The 23247-nt window shown below is 40.2% G+C and overlaps 1 protein-coding gene across 5 annotated transcripts in view; it reads right to left on the reverse strand.

The window, feature by feature from the left end:
* Positions 1-23247, reverse strand: part of SMYD3 (SET and MYND domain containing 3) — a 745729-nt gene that overhangs the window by 150542 nt on the left and 571940 nt on the right. For 4 of the 5 annotated variants that reach the window (XM_055234699.2, XM_063613546.1, XM_063613547.1 and 1 more), the window contains 3 exons: positions 18285-18352; positions 16340-16442; positions 3991-4101 (listed from right to left, as the gene is read on the reverse strand). In XM_055234699.2, the coding sequence (XP_055090674.1) occupies positions 3991-4101; positions 16340-16442; positions 18285-18352 (282 nt within the window). The remainder of the gene's footprint in view (positions 1-3990; positions 4102-16339; positions 16443-18284; positions 18353-23247) is intronic. The other variant, XM_055234700.2, reaches the window with a different exon arrangement.

Genomic DNA, 23247 nt, shown 5'->3' on the forward strand with positions numbered 1-23247 from the left:
ATAATAAAATCCTGTCATTTGCAGCAACATGGATAGAACTTAAAGACATTACATTATGTGAAATACACCAGGCACAGAAAGACATAGCTCATGTTCTCACTCATACATCGGAACTAAAAAGAAGCTGATTTCATAGAGATAGTGAATACGATAGTGGTTTTGAGGCTGGAAAGAGTAGCAGGTGGAGGGATGAAGAGGGGTTGGTTACTGCATACAAGACTACAGCTCAGTAGGCAGAGTAAGATCTAGTGTTCAGCTGCACAATAGGGCAACTAGAGTTAATAGTTTACTGTACATTTCAAAATAGCTAGAAGAGAAAATCTAGAATGTTCCCAACATAAATTTTTGAGGAGATGGACCTCCCAGTTCCCCAGATCTGATCATTATACATTGTATGCTGGTATCAAAATACCACATATACCACACAAATATGCACAACTATCATATATCAATAAAAATGTTTAAAAAGCAATAAAGGGCATTTAACTTGGAAGAAATCACATTGTCCTCCCTTTGCAGACAACATGACCTCATATATGGAGAAACTAAAAGACTCCACCAAAATACTCTTAGAACTGATAAATTCAGTAAAGCTGCAAGATACAAAATCAACATGCAAAAACCAGCAGTGTTTCTATACACCAATAATGAACTACCTGAAACAGAAATCAAGAAAGTAATCCCATTTACAACAGCTACCCACCCCCCAAAAAAGACACCTAGGAGTAAATTTAACCAAGGAGGTGAAAGGCCTCTGCAATGAGAACTATAAAACATTGATAAAAGAAACTGAAGAGAACACAAATGGAAAGGCATACCATGCTCACTAATTGGAAGAATTAATATTGTTAAATGATGATACTACCCGAAGCAATCTACAGATTCAATGCAATCCCTATTAAAACACCAATGATATTCTTCAAGAAATGGAACAAATGATCCTAAAATTAAACACAAAATTAAACAAAATTATGAAAACACAAAAGGCCCCAAATAGCCAAGGCAATACTGAGCAAAAAGAACAAAGCTGGAGGCATCACACCACCTAACTTCAAAATATCCTACAAGGTTATACTAACCAAAAAAACATGGAATTGGTATAAAAACAGACACATAGACCAACGGAACAGAACAGAAAACCCACAATTACATCCACATATTTATAGGCAACTGATTGTCAACAAAGGCACCAAGAACACACAGTGGGGAAAGGACAGCTCTTCCATTACTTGTCATCAGAAAAGTGGATATCCATGTGCAGAAGAATGAAACTAAACCCTTATCTGTCACCACACAGAAAAATCAACCAAAATGAATTAACTACTGTGAGCCTGGAAACTATAATACTAAAAGAAAACAGGAACACTTTTACACTGTTGGTGGGACTGTAAATTAGTTCAACCATTGTGGAAGACAGTATGGCAATTCCTCAGGGATCTAGAACTAGAAATACCATTTGACCCAGCCATCCCATTACTGGGTATATACGCAAAGGATTATAAATCATGCTGCTATAAAGACACATGCACACATATGTTTATTGCAGCACTATTCACAATAGCAAAGACTTGGAACCAACCCAAACGTCCATCAATGATAGACTGCATTAAGAAAATGTGGCACATATACACCATGGAATACTATGCAGCCATAAAAAAGGATGAGTTCATGTCCTTTGTAGGGACATGGATGAAGCTGGAAACCATCATTGTCAGCAAACTATCGTGAGGACAAAAAACCAAACACCGCATGTTCTCACTCACAGGTGGGAATTGAACAATGAGAACACTTGGACACAGGAAGGGGAACATCACACACCGGGGCCCATTGTGGAGGGGGGAGGAGGGAGGGAAAGCATTAGGAGATATACCTAATGTAAATGACGAGTTAATGGGTGCAGCACACCAACATGGTACATGGATACATATGTAACAAACCTGCACATTGTGCACATGTACCCTAGAACTTAAATTAAAAAAAAAAAGAAAGAAAACATAGGGGGAACACTTCAGGACATTGGTCTAGGCAAAGATTTTATGGCTAAGACCACAAAAGCACAAGCAACAAAAACAAAAATAGACAAATGAGACTGTATTAAACCAAAATGCTTCTGCAGAGCAAAGAAAACACTCAACAGAGTGAAGAGACAACCTATAAAATGGCAGAAAATATTTGCAAATTATGCATTCAAAAAGGAACTAATATCCAGAATATACAAGGAACTCAAACAACTCAACAGCAAAAATATCACAAATATTCCAATTCAAAAGAGGGCAAAGGATCTAAATAGACATTTATCTAACACATATACAAAAGGCCAATAAAAATGCTTATCAGCAACCATCAGGAAAATGCAAATCAAAACCAAAATGAGGTGTCATCTCACCCTAATTAGAATGACTATTATCAAAAAGACCAAAAAAAAAAAATTATAACAGTTGCTGGCAAGGATGTAGAGAAAACATACTCTCATACTAGGCTGGTGCAAAAGTAATAGTGGTTTTTGCCATTAAAAGTAATAGCTACCCACTCCTAAAAAAAGACACCTAGGAATAAATTTAACTGAGGAGGTGAAAGGCCTCTACCATGAGGCCACTGCCATTAATTTTAATGGCAAACATTGCAATTACTTTTGCGCCCACCTAATAGTACAGCCATTATGGAAAACAGCGTGTGGGGTTCTCAAAAAACTAAAAATAGAACTACCATACAATCTAGCAATTACAGCACTGGGTATTTATCCAAAGGATAGAAAATCAGTGTATCAAAGGGATACCTGCAGCCCCATGTTTATTACAGCAGCACTGTTCACAAAAACTAAGATATGAAATCAACCTATGTGTCCATCAATGGAAAAACAGATAAAGATAATGTGGCATATATACACAATGGAATATTATTCAGCCATGAAAATGATACTCTGTCATCCATGGCAATATGGATGGGCCTAGAGGACACTATGGTAAGCAAAGTAAGTCAGGTGCATAAAGATAAAATACTACGTGTTCTCACTCATATGCGGGAACAAAAAACAATTGATCTCATGGAAGTAGAGAGGAGAACTGTGGGTACTAGAGGCTAGGAAGGTGGGGAGAGGTTGGTTAATGAACACAAACTTAGGAGGAACGAATCTGCTCATCTGCAGCACTGTAGGGGGATATGGTTCATTTTATTGTGTATTCTCAAAATGCTAAAAGAGGATTCTGAATGTTCACAACACAAAGAAATGATAAATATATGAGGTGACAGATATGCTAATTACCCTGATTTGATCCTACACACAGTATACACATAATTAAGTATCACTCTGTACCCCACAAATATGTGCAATTATTATGTGTCATCTAAAAACAAAAGGAAAAAACTATAAGGATAAAAAACAGATCAGCGGTTATCAGGGGTTGGGGTAGGGGTGGTAGGGTTGACTATAAAGGACATGAGGGCACCTTTTTGGGAAATGAAACCATTCTGTATCTTGATTTTGATGGCAGTTTCATGACTGCGTTTGCTGAAATCATAGAACTGTCTCACTAAGTAGGGTAAATTTTTTGCATGTAAATTGTACTTCGACAAACCTGATTTTATTTAAAAAAAAATTTTTAAAGAAATAAACTAGGTAAAACTTGGTATGTTGTTTACTGAGCAATAACTTGTCAATCATAATGTAATTCAGCCCACTTACTACGTACGTTCTACTAGCACTCTGGCCTTCACCCATCCTTTTAATTAAATGCTTAATGCCTACATTCCCACTTGACTCTCAACTCCATCGACCCTTACCTTTGGTTAAATCGGTCAAATCTCAGCTTGGTGGGTGACACAAGTTCCAGGAAACAAAGCATACGCAGTTCGATGAGTTATCTTATTTATCTGTTTCCTACCATGTACTGAGGGTCATTACTTTTGGGTTTATGAAATCAAGGCAGAGTTCTCTGAAGATCATTGAGATATTGCCGTGGAGGTGTTTCAATCTGGTTCCATACCACATACCTTGTCCTGGGTTTGGCAACGTAAACAGTCACATTCAAAGCAGTACTGGTCCCTCAGCTGCTTCCGGCGCTCCTCACTGGTCATCAGCATATCCAGGTAGCAGATGGTGAGCTGTGCAGGCCAGAGAGAGGGAAGCGCTGAAACATCTGCTGTGCTCATTTCTTTAACAAATGGTTATTATTATTGCTAATTATTGGAGTAAAACTTTTTATTATAAACCAAAAATGTAAGAGAGAAGGTACCACTTATAGTTTCTCTACCCAAATAATCACATGTAAATTTTTAATCTATTTCCTTTCAGTCTTTATTATGTGGTAAGTATATATGTATCATATATTTAAAGAATGGGGCTTATGATCTCTACCCCCTTTTGTATCTTACTTTTTTTCACTACAGTAAAATATCAAAAGCTGTTGTATGTTTGGTATTACTAAGGTTTGCTAAATAAATTCTGTAACCATTAGCAATCAGAGAAGCCAAATTAATCCTGGCAACCAAAAGGGTGGCAGATGATACAGCCAGATTGCTCTTAAATTCTAACCAATTCTATAGCTGCCTCATGGAATTTAAGGTCATCCAAATTTGGTATCTTTGAAATGAGAAAACAGTTCTCTTATTTGTATCTAGGTTTTAAAAAGAAAGGGGGGTAGAATAATTTCCAAATAGGGGAGAGTTTAACTTGAGAGTACCACCACTGATGGAAGCATTTCAACTGACTGCCTTACACCCTTTCAGAGTAGTATCCCCTGCCTTGGATGGTGAAGGGTTATAAATGAGAGGATATATTTAAAGGATTCCTCGGACACTCTCTAACACTGAGTCCCATTAAGTCACCGGTCTTTAGGCAACATCATAATGCTTAAGCATTTTGCACTTGATTAGATCTCTTACGAAAGTCTAATTCAAAATCCAGAAAACAGAATGCTTGATCTTCCCCTCAACCTGTTCCCTCTCAGCTGGAGCATTCCCACTCTCAGCTGACAGTAACTCATCTTCTGTCTTATCCAAGTTGAAGCCTCCGAGTCATCCTTGACTTCACTCTTTCCTTTACACTTGCCATCCAATCCACCAGGAAATTCTGTGGGCTCCACCTTAAAAATTACCCACAATCAACCACTTTTTACCTTTTCCAATGCTACCATCCTGGTCTGAGCCATCATTACCTCTCACCTGTAAAATGTAATAGTCTCACAACTGGTCTCCCTGATTCTTTCTTTTGGCCCCCTGCACTCCACCCTCTAGCCAGAGTGATTCACTTAAAATATGTCAGATGACATGTTCTGTTTGAAACATCACAACAGCTCCCCACTTTGCCTGAGTAAAAGCCTGGTCCTTCTAACTCCCCAAGTGCAATTCAAAGTGTGGTCCCCGCATTGGTGCCAGTGCACACTGTGGGTTACCAGTCCATGACGAAATGAGTCAAGAAACAAAGTTAATATTTAGAAATGTTTTTTACTAATTTGGTAAGGGTAATTTTAGGTGACTAATAGTAAAACATAGAGCTTTTTTTTTGTTTTAAGACAGGGTCTCACTCTGCCACAAAGGCTGGTGTGCAGTGGCATGATCACAACTCACTGCCTCACTGCAGCCTCAACCTCCTGGGCTCGGGTGATCCTCCCACCTCAGCTTCCCAGGTAGCTGGGGCTACAGGCATGTACCACCACAATGACTAATTTTCTCTATTTCTTGTAGAGATGGAGTTTCACAATGTTACCCAGGCTGGTCTTGAACTCCTGGGCTTGAGCAATTCTTCCTCCTTGACCTCCCATGGAATTACAGGTGTGAGCCACTGCACCCAGCCCTTCATTTTTCTAATAATTTATTTTCACTAGATTTTATAAAAATACTGGTCTGCAATAGATTACAAAGGAAAAGAAAAACTGGTCCTTCATCATAGGTAGAGAAGCAATGGCTTCACATAATCCCACCAGTTCCCTCTCATTTCCCACTTTCCCTCATTGCTGCTGCTCCACCAGGCTGGCCTCCTGTCTGGCTCCACACACACTCCTACCTCAAGGCCTGTGCACTGGCTGTTCCCTCTGCCCTTCCGCCCCGTCTACTATGACAACCTCCCTCATCGCCTTTGAGTTTCAGTCAAATCCCACTTTCTCATTAAGGTTTAACCTCAATGCCCTATTAAAAGTAACAACCCAATTCCCTTCCCTGCTCTAGTTTTTCTTTTCCTGTATCATATATCAGCCTGTACCATACTGTAGAAATACTTCTTTGCTTTTAAAAGTAGAAAGTAATCATGGCGGTGTGGTGGGGGAAGAAGTGAAGACTTTGGGAGAGCAAGAAGGCAGGATTATCCACTGAAAGAGATGCAAAACACTCCCTAGAGCAAAAAACTCCAGGTGGTTTTCCTTATACTTAAAAGAAAGCATCTCATGTCTACAAAGCATGATCTTGCTTGTTTGAAATCATAGTAGGGCAAAGGCAGCCACCCTCTCTGGCAGAAAACAAAACTTTGGGAAGGACTCTCTCAAGCTGTAGGGGTGATGGTGGATGGCTGGGCTGGCCAGCCAGATCTGTCAGATCCACCACAGCCATCACCATCACCAAGGGGACAGGGCCCACAGCCTGATCTGCCTGGCTGGCTCTCCAGAGTCTTCACATTAGGCAAACATAACATGCTGCTCCACACCCAGAGACAAGAGTATCTGCCCTTAAGAGATACAGACAATGACGTTACTGAGATCTACTGTTTGTGGCGAGGCAGCATAGCACAGTAAAACTAGCAAAGGTCTTGTGTTCAGGTAACACTGAAGACGGCACCCAGATCTCTTGGTAAGTCTGATGCTCTTTTTACTTTAACATGGCTGCTTCTCATACTTGGCGGGGAGAGAGGGCTGTAGAAGAAGCTGGCGTCTCTTAAGGAGTTTCAGTAGCACCGTCAAACCTAAAATACTCACACCTGTGTTAGGGAATGTTTGTGGCAACTGAGATCCTTCAGCTGAGACAACAGCCACTGTGTGATTTCCTCCATGTTTCTGTTGCTTCATGATCTGAAGCCAGGGTTGCCTGTGAGGCACAAACGGTCACCATACCAGGCAAGTTCCTCTTGTTTCTAACGAATGCTATGTTCCAAATTCCAAATAACCTATTTCCAAGCTCACTTTTTAAAACAGCCTATGAGTAAGTCTGGGACAGCAGATACGTTCACCTTATACTATTAGGCTCTGTGGGTCCCAGTTTCCTTACAGGAGGGGAGGTAGCAAATGAGCCCATCCCTATGTCCCCTCTTGGGTTAACTCTAGGACACTAATTCTGAATCCAGCCCAATGGCTCTTAGTCATCAACTCCCACTATCAAAGCAGGTAAATGGACAGTAGTTATTGGGAGATTACAATGTGTCCAGTGTGAAGCCACTAACTCCAGGGTCTGTCACATCAGAAAAAAATGTGCTTGACTAACCCAAGACTTTATTACAAGGGCCAAAACTCACGAGTGATCTTGTCAGGCAGTGAATGGGCAACAAGAGACTAGTTATTTCATTTAACCCCAATAAATGGATGCTTAAAGCCTCGCTCGGTATACTGTAACTGCCTGGAGCCATTACCTGGACTACGCAATGGCTTTCTAACTGGCTTCCCCACCGCCGTCAGGGTACCTTTCCTCTTCTAAACTGCTTTGAGAGAGATCTTCCTAAAACTCCCATGCGATCACGTCATTTCTCTACGTGAAAACTTGCGATGGTTTCTCACTGTCCCTGAATAAAGGCACACAAGGCTTTCCCTCAGCTGTTTTTCTGTCTGTCTTTCCAGTCTCCATGTCTCTCCTGAACCCCAGGCTGTCACAGTTATGCACACCGCTAGACCTCTGAAACAATGAACACCTTGCCAACACGTGTCTGGGCATCACTGCCTAAGCGAGCCTCTCGTCCACACTCCGCTTACTGAGAGCCTCTCATCCTCCAAGCTTGGCTCCAATACACCTCTTCCTATGGCAACTGCCCCATTACCTCAGAGCAAGTGACCCATTTTTGTGCTTCTTTTATGCCAATGAAGTCTGCAGAATATCTGGTTATCAGTTGTGAAGGGCTTAATGGCAAAAATATTTTATTCATATTTTTGGAAAAAAACAGCCAGATTACTAACTGGTAATGACAGCTAAAGTCATGTTATTAGCCAAAGATAAAAACCTGTATTAAAGACTCATTGACTCACCAGTTGTAATGGAATATCTACTCAGTAAATGTAGGGCTCATTTAGTGGGAATGTATATGTGAAACTTGGCCATTGATCAGTAGACACCTTAATGGCACAGAACAAAATTGCATTAAAATATTAATGTTACTGACCACTGCTCTGCCATTTTAGTGCAGCTCTTACAGAAAATGCAGTAAATCATTTCTGACATTACAGTAATATAATGGAGATTTTCTAGATCTTGAATACATAGCTTACATCAAAATCTTAAGACAAAATGAACTCCTTTTCCATGAAACCATCTTTTCATTGTCTACAACTGAGTGGATAAGATGAGCAAGTTAAGGCTGGGTGCAGTGGCTCACGCCTGTAATCCCAGCACTTTGGGAGGCTGAGGCGGGCTGATCACGAGGTCAGGAGGTCGAGACCATCCTGGCTAACGCAGTGAAACCCCGTCTCTACTAAAAATATAAAAAATTAGCCGGGCGCGGTGGCGGGCGCCTGTAGTCCCAGCTACTCTGGAGGCTGAGGCAGGAGAATGGCGTGAACCCGGAAGGCGGAGTTTGCAGTGAGCAGAGATCGCCCCACTGCACTCCAGCCTGGGCCACAGAGAGCAAGACTCCGTCTCAAAAAAAAAAAAAAAAAAAAAAAAGACGACCAAGTTAAAATTAGACCTTGTTTCATTTCTAGAATTCCGTGATCACAGTTACAAATGTTTCTGTTAATACTGGCTCTGAACTGGAAAAAAGCCTGAAAAATATCACTTCTTTTTAAAGTCAAACCTGAGTATCATTGTGTCTCTCCTTGTTTCACAAATCCTGCTAATTTTACCTCCTAAATATTATAGTCTTCAGATACCCTATCACAAGCCACCACCTGAGTTCCCCCTGACTTCAGGCTACCACTTTTCTCTCTTCCCTGGATTATTACATCACTCTGACCCTCATTCTCCCAACCTTGCCTACACACAGAAAAGTAGTCATACAAAAATAAGCAAAGAGCAAAGGACACCCTATTCAATAAACGGTGCTAGGATGGCTGGCTAGCCATATGCAGAAGACACCTACCTTGCACTATATATAAAAGTTAATTCAAAGATTAAAAATTTAAATGTAAGACCACAAACTTTATGCACGCTAGAAGAAAACCTAAGAAACACCATTCTGGACGTCAGCTTTCGGAAAGAACGTATGACTAAGTCTTCAACAGCAACTGCAACAAAAACAAAAATTGACAAGTGGGACCTAAACTGAAGAGTTTCTGCACAGCAAGAGAAACTATCAACAAAGTAAACAAACAACCTACAGAATGGGAGAAAATATTCACAAACTATGCATCTGACAAAGGTCTAATACCCAGAATCTATAAGGAACTTAAGCAATAAGCAAATAACCCAAGTAAAAAGTGGGCCAAAGACATGAGCAGACACATTTCAAAAGAAGACATACCAGCAGCCAACAAACATGCTTTTTAAATGCTCCACGTCACTAATCAGAGAAATGCAAATCAAAACCACAATGAGATACCAGCTTACACCAGTCAGAATGGCTATTACTAAAAAGTCCAAAAATAACAAATGTTGGTGAGGCTGTGGAGAAAAGGGAACACTTATACACTACTAGTGGGAATGTAAATTAGTTAAGCCACTGTGGAAGGCAGTTTGGAGAGGAGCTCAGAACTACCATTTGAGCCAACAATCCCATTACTGGGTATATACCCAAAGAAAATAAGTCATTCTACCAAAAACACACATGCACTCACATGTTCATCACAGTACTATTCACAATAGCAAAGAAACAGAATCTACCTAAGTGCCCATCAATAGTGGGCTAAAAAATGTGGTACATATATACCATGGAATAGTATGCAGCCATAAAAAAGAATGACATCATGTCCTCTGTGGCAACATGAATGCAGCTAGAGGCCATTCTCCTAAGCAAATCAATGCAGAAACAGAAAACCAAACACAGCAATTATAGATTTCTCATAAACTATGGAAACAAATATTTAGAGAATCTATCAAACCAAACACCTGATGTTCTCACTTGTAAGTGGGAACTAAACATTGGGTATTCATGGACATAAAGATGGCAATGACAGACACTGGCACTACTGGAGAGGGAGGTAGGGCAAGGGGTGAAAAACTGTTGGGTACCATGCTCCCTACCAGGGTGATGGGATTCATCACACCCCAAAGCTCACTATCATGCAATATACCCATGCAACACACCTGCACATGTGCCCCCTGAATCTAAAATAAAAGTTGAAATTATTTTTTTTTAAATCACAATTAGGTTACTAAAGTATTCTTTTAGCTTAATTCAAAAGGTAAATGAAATTATATTTCTTTTACACTTATCCATTCTTAAGAATGGGATATGGACTTTTATAATGAATTTAACTGTGAAATCACAATTTAGTTATTTATTGACTATAATTTAATAAAACCCTGTTAAAAGTAATTTTATCATCTTAAGCCAAAAACAAAAATCAAACTTTTATGTGTTTGTATTCAACAGCCTAAACCTGAAAGCACCTGCTCATTTCAGACTTAAAGGTACCTTCATTTAAAGTGAAACTAGTCATAACACTTTCAGCTTCAATTTCAGAGGAGCATGTATTAGAACAAAGACTGCTTATAGAAAATGTTAATTTAAGAATGGAAAATAATCTGTGTGGATGTCATCATGGACCAACACTTCTACACACAAACCCAATGTTATTCAACAGTTTTAGCAATCTTTCTTGCCGAGTCCAAACATCAGCCAGACCACCTCCACCAAAGACTAATTATTCTGCTTTGATATGTGAGAAGAGATCTATTTACTATAGTTTTGATAGATTCTCTAAATATTTGTTTCCACAATTTATGAGAAACCTATAACGTCATAATTTTTTTGGACACTCACCATTTGAGCTCTACTTTTCCCTTCAGGAGACTCCAATCACAAATGGAAGAAGAAAATCACTATTTATTAAGCGTCATGTGCTGGGCACTGTCCTAGATAAATAATTTGTTACTGCAATCCTGAGAATGAAGCTTTATTACTAACCCCCTCCACACTGCGTAGCAGTAAGTGTAGCACTGAACAAATCATTTCCCAGTTTAAACCTTACATTTTCTTCCATAAAATAAATGAATACGTAACATTATCGGAGTTTTCTAAGATTCCAAAGATGGTGCAGACTACTTAGGTCTTACTCAGTTTTGTAGTCCTTGGGTTTTGATTTTTGTTTTTACCTATTAGGCTTCATCTATTGCTTCCTAAATTGAATCACCCCATAAATGTTCCCTATCATCTTAGCCATGGTCGTATATACAAAAGTGAATGGAAGGCAAAGGAGACATCACGTTTCACTCATATGGTTCAACGAGTTGAGAAAAACTCACACTACAGCAACAGTGAGTGAGGTAAAATTGAATGTACCCTGAGCAAAATGTTTAACTTGTGATATCCCAAATCTAACTCAGGGGTTAGAATTGTGTGGGGTTTTAAAAATTGTTTTCTTTAAATGTTCTATGTATAGTATGTACAATAAAAAACAGTAACATTTGTAAACATGCAGAAAAAAAAAAAAAAAAGAAAATCTGGCCACGCAGTTCCTTTGCTGAAACCCTTCAATAATGTCCCGCTGCTTGTCCTTCTCCCTTCCACAAATACTTACTGGGCGCCTCCTATAGACCAGACAACGTTATGAAACCTTCAGCTAAACCAAGGTCTGTAATAAGGCTCCCATGGGGTTTGTCAGTCTGATCCCAACATATTCCCTCAACTTCGGGTCACATCTAAATTCTTTCGTCGTCTATTGATGAGAACTGCTTCTTGCTCCTTGAACTCACCATTCTGTCCCTGGCCTCTGTGCCTCTGTCTACAATGCCTTTTCCAGCCTCATCCAACTCTAACTCCATGGATCCTTCCAGAGTTTAGCAGTCAGTCCTCTGGAAGCATTCCTTAACCACTCTCCACTCCCTCCCTTTTCTAATCACTTCAGTGCTCCTGCTCTGAGCTTCTATAAGCCCTGTGCCCATTTACAACACTGTGCATCTTAATTCTATTATTGTTTTCTGTCCTCTATCAGTTTGCTCAACTATACCTTGAACTCTTGAAGTCAGGGCTGGGTCTTCATAATCTTTGTATTAGAGAAGGTTTCTAAAACTGCTACCCAACTCCTGACATCCAGTAAACATGCAGTGAATTTGTTTAATGGTTTAGCAAATAAGATGACTAAGAGAAGAAACAGACTGTCTTAATCCCAAAAGACATCAGATTAAGACTGACATTAGGGATACTAATTCATTCAACTTGTGTCAATCACATTTCTCCCAGTTGATATGGCGCCAGAGAACGCTGGCAGCCAATGGCATTATTTGTAACAGCTACAAGTTATTTTAACCAGGAACTCCCATAAGATTGCTTTGGCCTACCCAGCTTTCCTCCTTGATCTATGTTTTATAAAACTATCAGACCAAATAAATTTCATATTTAAGATAATTTTGAAAAGGTAGCCATCAGCAATCCAGTCACATGCGCCATGACTTAAATGATATTACACATCTCTCTCTGTAGGAGGTGGCTGAATGAGGAGACAAAAATCCAAAGTCATATAAAAGAAAAAAGACCCAATAACTCAGCATTACAATGGAGAGCCTTAAACAGCAAAGTATTATAAATGTTGCTGGTTTGCAAGGAGACTGTCCAAAGAGGGTCCAAAGGATGGATTTATATAGAGAGAAACAAGGGGTAAGAAATTTCCATGACAACTTCTGTTATGATAGACCTTGTGCAATTTTCTAGCTCCCCTTGTGTGAGGTTTGAAATGCTCCCATCTTAAACTGGCAGTAGACTGGGTTTCATATTCCCTTCCTTTCAGGAGCCATGGGACAACCCTGAGGACTGCCTGTCATTTATAAGTGTCTGAGATTCTATTCTAGCTTTTTTTTTTTTGAGATGGAGTTTCACTCTTGTTGCCCAGGCTGGAGTGCAATGGCGCGATCTCAGCTCACTGCAACTTCTGCCTCCCAGGTTCAAGTGATTCTCGTGCCTCAGCCTCCTGAGTAGCTGGGATTACAGGCACCTGCCACCACAACCTGGCTAATTTTTTGTATTTTTAGTAGAGATGGGGTTTCACCATGTTGGCCAGGCTGAACGCAAGCAAACTCCTGACCTCAAGTGATCCGCCTGCTTTGGCCTCCCAAAATGCTGGGATTACAGGCATGAGCCACGGCGCCCGGCCCTATTCCAGCTCTTATATTATCTTTAAGAAGTCTCATTAATTTACTCAACAAATGTAGATTGAGGAACTTCTGCCTCAGTTGCTGTTGAGTCTTCCATTGTGAAGCCTATATTCTGACACACAGATCCCAAATAGCTCATATCAAAACTGTGGGTGCCCTAATGAGCACTGAAGCCAAATGCAAAGCTCATGATATGAAATTACCAAAATGTCTAAATTTTTTTCCCAAGGAATTTTAACTTTAAAAAAATTAATACATAATATTTATACATATTTATGGGATCCAGGTACTATTTTGTTACATGCATAGGATGCGTAATGATCAAGTCATGGTATTTAGGTTATTCATTACCTCATGTATTCACCATTTTTGTGTGTTTGGAACACAAGATGTCTAGATTTATTCCTTCATTAATTTAAAGCTAATATTTGTACAATAAATAGGAATTACCCTGCTTAATCAATGGCTCAAAATGTCTTTTCTCATGGCTCTCCCTCTCCCCTACCTCTGCTCCAAGGGGTCAGTTTGAAAGGCATAGGATATATTTTAGTTGTTGGGGGATGGCTACAGGCATTAGTTAAGCACACGCCAAGGACACAAGTCTTCTCCAATGATGCAACAATCCCACACAATGAAGAACTGTCCCATTCAAAATGGCAATAGCGTCCCCACAAGAAATACTGCCGGTCACTAGAGTAAGCTCAATATAATAGAGAGTCAATTCAATAAAAAGTTATCAAATGCCTCCTGGGTGCAAAGCAAAGTGCTAAGAGATACAGAAATAAGACCCAATAGTCTGTCCTCATAAATCTCATAAATAGAGAGGTCTCCAAAAGAGCCAAGATACGCGCCAAAGATGTATTAATAACCACTATAAGGGAGAACTCAAAGGAAAAGAACTTCTTCTGATATGGGAAATCAGGGAAAGAGTTACACAAGAGATGTGATTGAAAGGGTACCTTAGTCCATTTTCTGTTGTGTTAACAGAATACCACAGACTGGGTAATTTATAAATACATTTCTCACAATTCTGGAGGCTGGGAAACATGATGCCAGGGCATGGCACCTGCATCTGGGGAGGGCCTTCTTGCTGCCTGATAACATGGCAGAGGGCATCACAGGAGGAAGTGGCAGGAGTGTCCTCTTCTTATAAAGCCACCAATCTCATCATGGGGTTCCCATCCTGAGAACCTTATCTAATCTGAATTACTTCCCAAAGAGTCCACCTGCACAAACCATCAGCAAGAATTTGGGGATAAAGTTTTCAACAGATGGAATCTGGGGGACACATTTAAATCATAACAAACGGCCTTGAAGGGCATATAACATTAAGACAAAGAGATATAGTGGACAGAGAGGACAATGAATCAGGGGAAACGTTCAGCAAGACCTACAGAATGGAATGGAGAAATGTTTATTCTCTGAAACTGGTATATATGAAGGACTTGTGGGGAGAACCTTCTTTCTGTTGAGAAGATGCCTTGCTAAGCACCACAGGGGAAAATATGAGTCTGAAGGGCTTTGCACTGAGTGGCAACGTCTCATATTTGGCAAGAGGAAGGATTTGCTTGTTGCTCCAGAGATGGAAAGAGACAGATGTGAAGAAGCGAAAGCAGCACCTAAAGACAAGGTGTTTTATTCAACTAAGTGAAAAGCAACCACGGGAGAATGACTGGCAGCCGAGCCCCGGAAAATATAAGAAACTGTCTTTGTCATTTCTGAAAATTCCAACCAATTCTAATTGCTTTTGTCAAGTTACTTGGTTTGTTTTTTAATTTGCAAAATCATCATCATCATCGACAGCAGCAGCAGCCACTCTTCAGCCCCCAAATGAATATTGCTGAAAATAGATAGTGGTTTCATCTCTCACCTGCCTTGAAGTCCTTTGTGGCCCCAGAAAAAAAGAGAAAAAACTACATTCTCCATCTCACTAACATATATCCCAGTATATTCTACACACTGTTCCTAAAATCTGGAAATTTAGCAAGTAGTTGTATAAGAAGTGGTTCATTCCACTGAAAATCAGTTTGGGGAGAATCTTGTCAAAGCCAAATCCCTGTCTACATAAAATATGGTACCTCTGAGTTGAGGTTTTATTGGCTGAGTGCTGCATAAATGCAATAAAAGCTTTCAATATTGTTTTCCTTGCAATAAATATCCACTTTAGCAAATTGGAAAGGAGAAGGAAACGGGGTTCTGGAAAGTATAAATATCTGTAACTCAGAACTCAGCATGGGTAGTCACTGTGCAAACCAGTGTAGGCTTAGGTTCAGAGCCCTAGAGCAGCCCGTTTGCAGCTGCCTTGTGAAAAGGTTCTTCACCCAAAGAGGCTGGCTGGACAGTCTGTCAAACTGGAGGGGTCAAGGCCAGTTCACTGCGGGAGGTCATCCTCCCTGTCCTCTATTCCCTTTGCATCTATGATGAAATGATCACCCAGAGATGCTGATGGGTTTGTCAAGTCCCAGTGTCAGCCTGAGACAGTATAAGCTGTTTGCTTTATTAGCACAAAGTAAACATGCATAATTTCCTTCAATGTAACCAGCGGCCTTTCGAGTAAAAATGTCTTGGGGATCCCACTCACAAGCCGGGATGCCCCCCCTGCCCACGGAAGGATATGAGAGGCTGCTCAGCTGTTGCCACTGAGGAGATTTAATGACTTCCCGGTGTGTGCATAAAACACACACCCTCTGTCACACACAAACTCCTCTCTCTCTCACACACATAGGACAGGAACTGTCATCATCCAGAAATATGGTGACCTCTCCCCTAAAAAATTAGCCCATTTGTAATTTGGGAGAAGAAAGGATAGGTTGCTGGGGAGAGGTGACTGTACTACGAATACTCTCACTGGCAGAAGGACAATGAAAAGTTGTCCCCTCAGGCACAATCAGTTTTAGGGACAGGCCGAGCTGAGAGGGTCTTTGATAGGAAAGAAGGCCAGGCTGGGAAGCATGAGTTTCCTTACCTCCTCTCCCACCTCGATGTCTCGGACTGCTCGCAGCAAGAGGTGGGGCCCATTAAACACAATCGAACAGTTGGGGTCACAGCTGTGATTGAGCAAAGAGATACTGGAAAAAAAAGGGGGGGAAGACTGTCAACTAAATTTAACAAAGGCAGTGGGTAAAAGACACCTTCCTTTGGGGGGCAGCAGCAGGTAGGGTTGACAGGACACCAGGGATTCAGTACTCGGGTGCCTTCACAGGAATGTCACTAGCACACCTCCCATGAAGTGCAATACTCCCCAAGATGCAGGCTAATTAGGGAATTCTATCATTTAATAATAAAAAAAATGTCCTGAGTCCTTTTTGGGGATTGGGGCATAGTTGACTGATGAGGTAACAGTCAATAAGGCAACCCAACACGAAGGTCAGAAAGAAACCGACTCAGAAAGAAAGACTGAGAGAGCTGGGTGCGGTGGCTCACGCCTGTAATCCTAGGACTTTGGGAAGCTGAGGTGGGTGGATCATTTGAGGCCAGCAGTTTGAGACCAGCCTGATTAATATGGTGAAACCCTGTCCCTACTAAAAATACAAAAATATTAGCTGGGTGTGGGTGTGGTGGCACATGCCTGTAGTCCTAGCTACTCGGGAGGTGGAGGCAGGAGAATCATTTGAACCCGGGAGGTGGAGGTTGCAGTGACCACTGCACTCCAGCCTGGGTGACAGACTGAGACTCCATCTCAAAAAAAAAAAAAAAAAAAAAAAAAAAAAAAAAAAAAAAAAAAAAAATACTCAGACATAATGGGATGCAGCAGCCAAGACACCACTGACCCTTCCCATAGGATCTCATTTGTTGAGCTCCTTTGGAGAAATGGCCGCCTTTGCTAGAACATCCACATTGAAAAATAATTAGGAGTATTTGCTCTTAGATAGAGAGCTGATGTTATTTTGCCAACTACAACCTGATGCATCCTGGGCCATGGTCCAGTCATTTTCTTACCTTGGAGGGGCATTTCTTACCATCTGGGAAACAAAATGGATTTAAGCTGCTATCAGGAATTGGTGCTAATTAGAATGAGCACTTACCATGTAGAAACACCTTCTTGCACTTGAGCATGTTCATCACATTTAATCCTCACAACAATCTTATGAGGATCATTTACAGGCAAGGAGACTGATACACAGAAATTAAATGACTTGCTCAAGGACATACAACTAGTAAGTGGTGATGGAATTTGGACCAGGTGGCCTGAACTCAGAGCTCATGCTTTGAATCATCCTATGTTACTGCCTTTGGAGAACCACTTACCAGTAGACCTGACCTACGGTTAATCACAATTGCGAGAAATAAGAAAAAAGTCTGAATTTTTAGATTCGCAATTATTAGAAAGTCTAAATTTGTATTTGGACTCTGATGGCATAAAAACAAGATGAAACTGGGCGTGCCTATAGGGCTTGTGGAAAGACAGTTTCATAGCTCATTGGTAAGAGCTCAGCAACAGCTGGAGAGAGCATTCAGGGGCCAAAGCCTGAGAGTTTTCTTGCCTCCTTGAGTGAAGGGGCTCACAGTATGCCAACTCAAAAGACAAAATGAACCCAACTGATACGTATGGCAAATCTGGTGAAATAATCACGTGCTTCAGCTCAGGAAATTGGGGAATAACCAAAAATCAGCCTGATGGTTAATTAGCACCCACCATCCTCAACTTCTTCACCCAAAGTCTCCCTGAGAACAAGAATTTAGTTCTGAGATCTGCCCCTTTGTTAATATCACAGCATATAATGTGGGGTTATAAAATTGTTTTCTTTAAACTTAACATTTTCCATTTTTTTTGGTAATTTATTGCTAAGTTTCAAGTTCGGCTCTTGAACAAGCTGCTGCAACTGCCTTTCTAACTACCTCCAAAGGGCTGGGGATTTGGGTGGGAATGAAAGTGTGTCTTCCAGTAAATGAAGTACCATACACCATACCTAGGATATAGGCCAACACCAACTTCCTGCATCTCTGCATTACAGATGGTAAAAGAGTTGCAGATCACCTGTAAAAACAAGGGGGAAAACCATCAGTATTACTAGAGTCACTTAAGAAACTTCATAGCCAAGAGAATAAAAATTTTCAAACTCAAATGTAGGAGCATCTTAGTAGTTGCTTAAGAAAGATCCAAGCCAATCATGGATGCTCTTTGATTTACAACAGAATTTATCTGGGACATACTCCCCACAACAACATCAGGTGGTTAAGTGCAGAAATACCAACCTCCTGGGGAAAAGAAACAGACTTAAGCCAGCACAGGAACCATTAATTTCAGTCTCATTATCCACTACCCCAAAGTGACAGTTACATGAAATGTTCAAAATCCAGAATACAAATAAGCTATTTATTGAAAACTAGACTCCTGCTGTATCATGATTTTTTCACTCAAACTGCATGCAGTTTCCAAATGCCACTGTGTATCTGTTGAGGAATGGCAACTTGTCTCTTACTCCTACAAAGGCGAAGTATCCCTTGAGTGGGCTTATAATGTGATGAACGCTGGTGAAGACCACAAGGAGCACTGGAGGTCATTTCGTCCAGCCACGGCATTTACCAGGAGTCCATCACTGGGTATATGGCACAGTCCTATGTCTTATGCGGGGACAGAGCAGAAGCAGTCAAAAATGCAATCACTGTGCTCAAGGAACTTAAAAACCTCATTTGTGAAATAAGGTTGATGTATGAGGTCACACAGAACCATGGAAAGAGCACTGGACCAGAATCAGGAAATCTAGATCCTGGCTAAAATCACAGCTTCAGACAGGTGCGAGGAAAAGAGCAGTGAAGAAAAACACAAAACAAAACAAGAGTTCCTGCCTCCGTGGAGCTCAAGTTCTAGTTGAATACACAGATTTTTTTTTAAACCCAATGATAGAAAAATGTCACATGTAGATAAATGCCAAGGAGAGAAACAAGGTCCTTGCAGAGAAAAAAAAGTTGTCAAGAAAGCTCTTTAGGATGAGTTGACATTTAAGCAATGACCTGAAGGGACTGCTGAAATGAACGTGTGTATTTATAGGCGCTAAAGGCTCATATCAGGAGAAAGAGCAAGTGCAAAGGCCCTAAGCTAGGAATGCCCGTGGTCACAGAGGAACAGCAAAGAAGCTAGTGTGACCAAAGCAGAGCAGGAAAGTAGGGGGCAAAACACGAGCTCAAAGAGGGAGGGAAGATCACGTATGGCCCTACCGCCGTATTTGGGTTTTGCTCCGAAGGAGCCAAGGCGTGAAGGAGTCTGACTTCTGCTTTAAAAGGATTGTTCTGGCTGTTGTGTAGAGAATGGGCTATAAAAAGGTGAATGGAAGTGGAGAAAATGGTTTAGGAAGTCACTACTACAGCCCAGGCGATAGACAATGGGGACTCGGATGTCGGTGGTGGGAGAAGTGGGCAGCACAGCCACCAGGCCTTACTGCAGGGCGGCTTATGGGGAATGAAAGGAGTCAGGATAATGCTCCAGTTTTCGGCCTGAACAAGTGGAAGATCACAGCTACCATTTACTAAGATGAGGAAGAATTTAACAGGAACAAGTTTGGTTACAGGGAGTTGAGAGCAAGTCCAACAGTTCTGTTTTTGGTTCGGTTAAATTTGAAATCCAAGCAAAGACTAAGAAGGAACAATTGGAGTTCACAAGAGGAGTTGTGCCTACAGATATAAATTTAGGATGAAACATGACAAAGGCCATCAAAAAACAAAAGAAGAAGAAGAGGCTAAACATTTGAGATGAACCAGAGACTACAAATGGATGCTGACTTGTTATGAAGTTTCTGTAAAGGAAAAAGTGATGGCGAATTTCTCAAATCAGGTTTACATGAAAGAACAGGAAGTATGAAAACGCGCTGAGTCCTTTGAGACTCTTCCACTGCGCCAAACAGCTCTCACATGAAATCTCGTGCACTCTAGCACGATTTGGCTTTTCCCCTCTAAATATATAAAATTGCAGTTTCAAATCAGGAGCAAAATTGTACATATATGTTTGTAAACAAATACTAAATTGCCTTAAGGACGTCTATTTTGCATTAAGCAGCAACAGTATATTGTCTATATATACTTATGTCTAAATTGGATGGTAAAAATATAGGACAGAAAGTCCTATGTTTAATTTTTGAAATTTTAAACATTTTTAAATGTGTATAATTTGGGAAGGGTACAAGTTTTAACAAATATTTTCAAGTATAATGAGAACTTTAGTTGAAATAATCCACCAACAAAAAAACCAGGTCAGACACATCTGTTAACTTCTGAGTCAAACCAGCATGGTATTTTCCTGAACTATGAAGCAAATTAATGGTTTTTTTCAAAATAGGAAAAATCTTTATCAGTTTTATTCCATCGGTTTATTCCATGGATTCTGATGGAATGTTTAAGAAGGAAAAGCTAACAACAGGAAATGTCAGCTTGCTTGTCTCTTCCACTGGGACACTCTTCCTGATTTCCTGAGATGACTTCCCCCTTTGGCAGCATTTATTATACTGGATCATTATTTGCCCATTTACTTGCCATCCTACACAACTGGATCGTAAAACACTTGGAAGGCAGACATAGTGTTTCATTCATCACTCTAGTCCTGTACCTGGCTCAAAGCCTGGCAAACAGAAGACACTAATAAATGTATTTCCCTTTTTTAGAGACAAGGTCTTACTCTGTCACCCAGGCTGGAGTGCAGTGGTGCAATCTTGGCTCACTGCAGCCTCTAACTCTGGAGCTCAAGCAATCCGCCCTCATAGCCTCCGGGGTAACTGGGACTACAGGCTGGCACCACCATCTCTGACTAATTTTTTAAAACTTTTTGCAGAGACAGGAGTCTTGCTATATTGCCCAGGCTGATCTTGAACTCCTGGCCTCAAGTGGGTAGGCCTCCCAAAATGCTGAGATTACAGGAGTGAGCCATAGCTCCTGGATTTCATCTATATTAGTCTGAGTGTTATGTGTTAGTCTTTCTGGGCTAGTAAATAGAAGGTTTAGTTTTTTGCTTACTCTTTTATTTAAAATACTGGTTCCATTCAGCACTATCTCAATTAACAACCTGACAGGAAATATTTTTGACATACACAAGTGATAGCGACAGTGGATATGCGGAAACTCTCAGGCTTTTTTTTTAATGCAAGAATAGGTGGATAATATGTCCATGCGTGCTCAATAATTTGAAAGGAATTGCTCTTTATGTCAAGAATTAAAAGAATGGAAATAAAGCCCAGAAATAAAAGTTTAAACATTTTTCAAAGTACTGTCTTTGTGAAAACAGTTTTCTTAGGGAATTGCACAGGTTAAAACAATTAATGAATGCATACTTCACAAAAAGATAACATTTAGAAAAAAAATTAATGGTACTACTTCAATAAAAAATAAATGCAACTGGGTAATAAATTCTTTCTAAAAATTAAGCTTATTATTTTAGAAATTTTTACTGTCTTAAAACTAAAACACATGTTTAAATTGTTTTATTATTGAATGCAAAGTTATATTTACTTTTTGTAATTTTTCCTTTAAACTAATTGAAAGCCTTCATATACAATATTATAGTTTTTCTAGATGACAAAAATCTAGTGAGTTATCACTGAGCCTCTGTATTTTATAAAAACAACTACAGTGAAACTTAAAATGTTCTGTGAACCAAATTCTTATGTCATTTGGTTCAGAGTCTAGGTCCAGAATCTGACATTTGTGTTCTGAGGTTAACAATTCCCCTGTAGATTAGACACAAATAGCAAAATCAATGCCAACACACAAAGTGAATGCCTCAGAAACCTTATGAAATGAGTGTGTTATCATGTATTCAAATTTCACATTTTTCCTGAAATTCTTAGGACTAAAGGCTTTGTATTGTAGCAGCAGTTAAACTGAGATATTTGCAACACAAGAGAAAATCACTACTAAGCCATTACCTTGCAATGGTAAAAATCAGAACAGCCCTAAGAAAACTCACAACCAATCAGAGCTGAGTAATTCTACACCCAACGCAAGAACCCAGCCACTTCCCAGCCCCCTCCCCCAATTACTGAATTCTACACAGCCTATTTCAAACAATACTTTCAATTTCCAAATATATATACAAATTTTAAAACACATTTAAAAAGAAGGGAATGCAGTTTCTGAACACAACTATACAGTGGTTTCCTCCAAGACCATCTGCATCTCCTTTAAAACTTTTCTGTCTAAAATGTTCAGTACAGTGTTTGGCACAGAAGACTTCAGGCACATCAAGTTTACTAATTAGAGGGACTAAATGTGAGTTTTCAAAACGGAGTTTAATGCACTTAGTTTTATTAAACTCTGGACAGAAAGACTGGAAGGAGGAAGAGTTGGCAGGTGTGAAAACTAAAAGCAGAGGTTTTCACACTACATAATTGCCTCCGCCCCCCGACCCCCCCACTCCTAGAACTAATATTTCTCTAGCTTTAAAAGCACAATAAGAATTTTAATCAGGGTATATTTTTCTCTACCCACAGAATATGACAGGTTATTAAGTACAGATTTTTTTCCAGAATCTTCTCATAAACCTTAAGAGATTAAAAATTGTATCTCCCAATCCCTCCTTATCTGTATGGCAAATATTTATCCATCTTTCAGGACCCAATTCAGGCCTTGCCTGTCCCATTCCCTCTTTTGGTCACACCAGAACAGCGGGAGGGAACCAGGATGGTGAGGGAGGTCAGCTCAGGAGAGGAGAGTCTGTACTTCTCAAATGATGATTCGCAAATCCCAGAATCCCCAAAGTGTTTCCAGAAGGTTTACGAGAGTACAGGTGATTTCGGCATCTGTTTCAATTTCAATTTAAAAAAAAATCCATAATGGAAACAATGACCACACTACATTTCCCTTTGCCAGGAAGTTGCTGGAGGGTCTCATGTTTTACCAGGGAGCATGCTTTAAGGTTGCGGGGGCGAAGGTCCACGTTCACGACTT

Source organism: Symphalangus syndactylus, chromosome 19 (assembly GCF_028878055.3).
Source record: "Symphalangus syndactylus isolate Jambi chromosome 19, NHGRI_mSymSyn1-v2.1_pri, whole genome shotgun sequence".
Lineage (NCBI taxonomy): Eukaryota > Metazoa > Chordata > Mammalia > Primates > Hylobatidae > Symphalangus > Symphalangus syndactylus.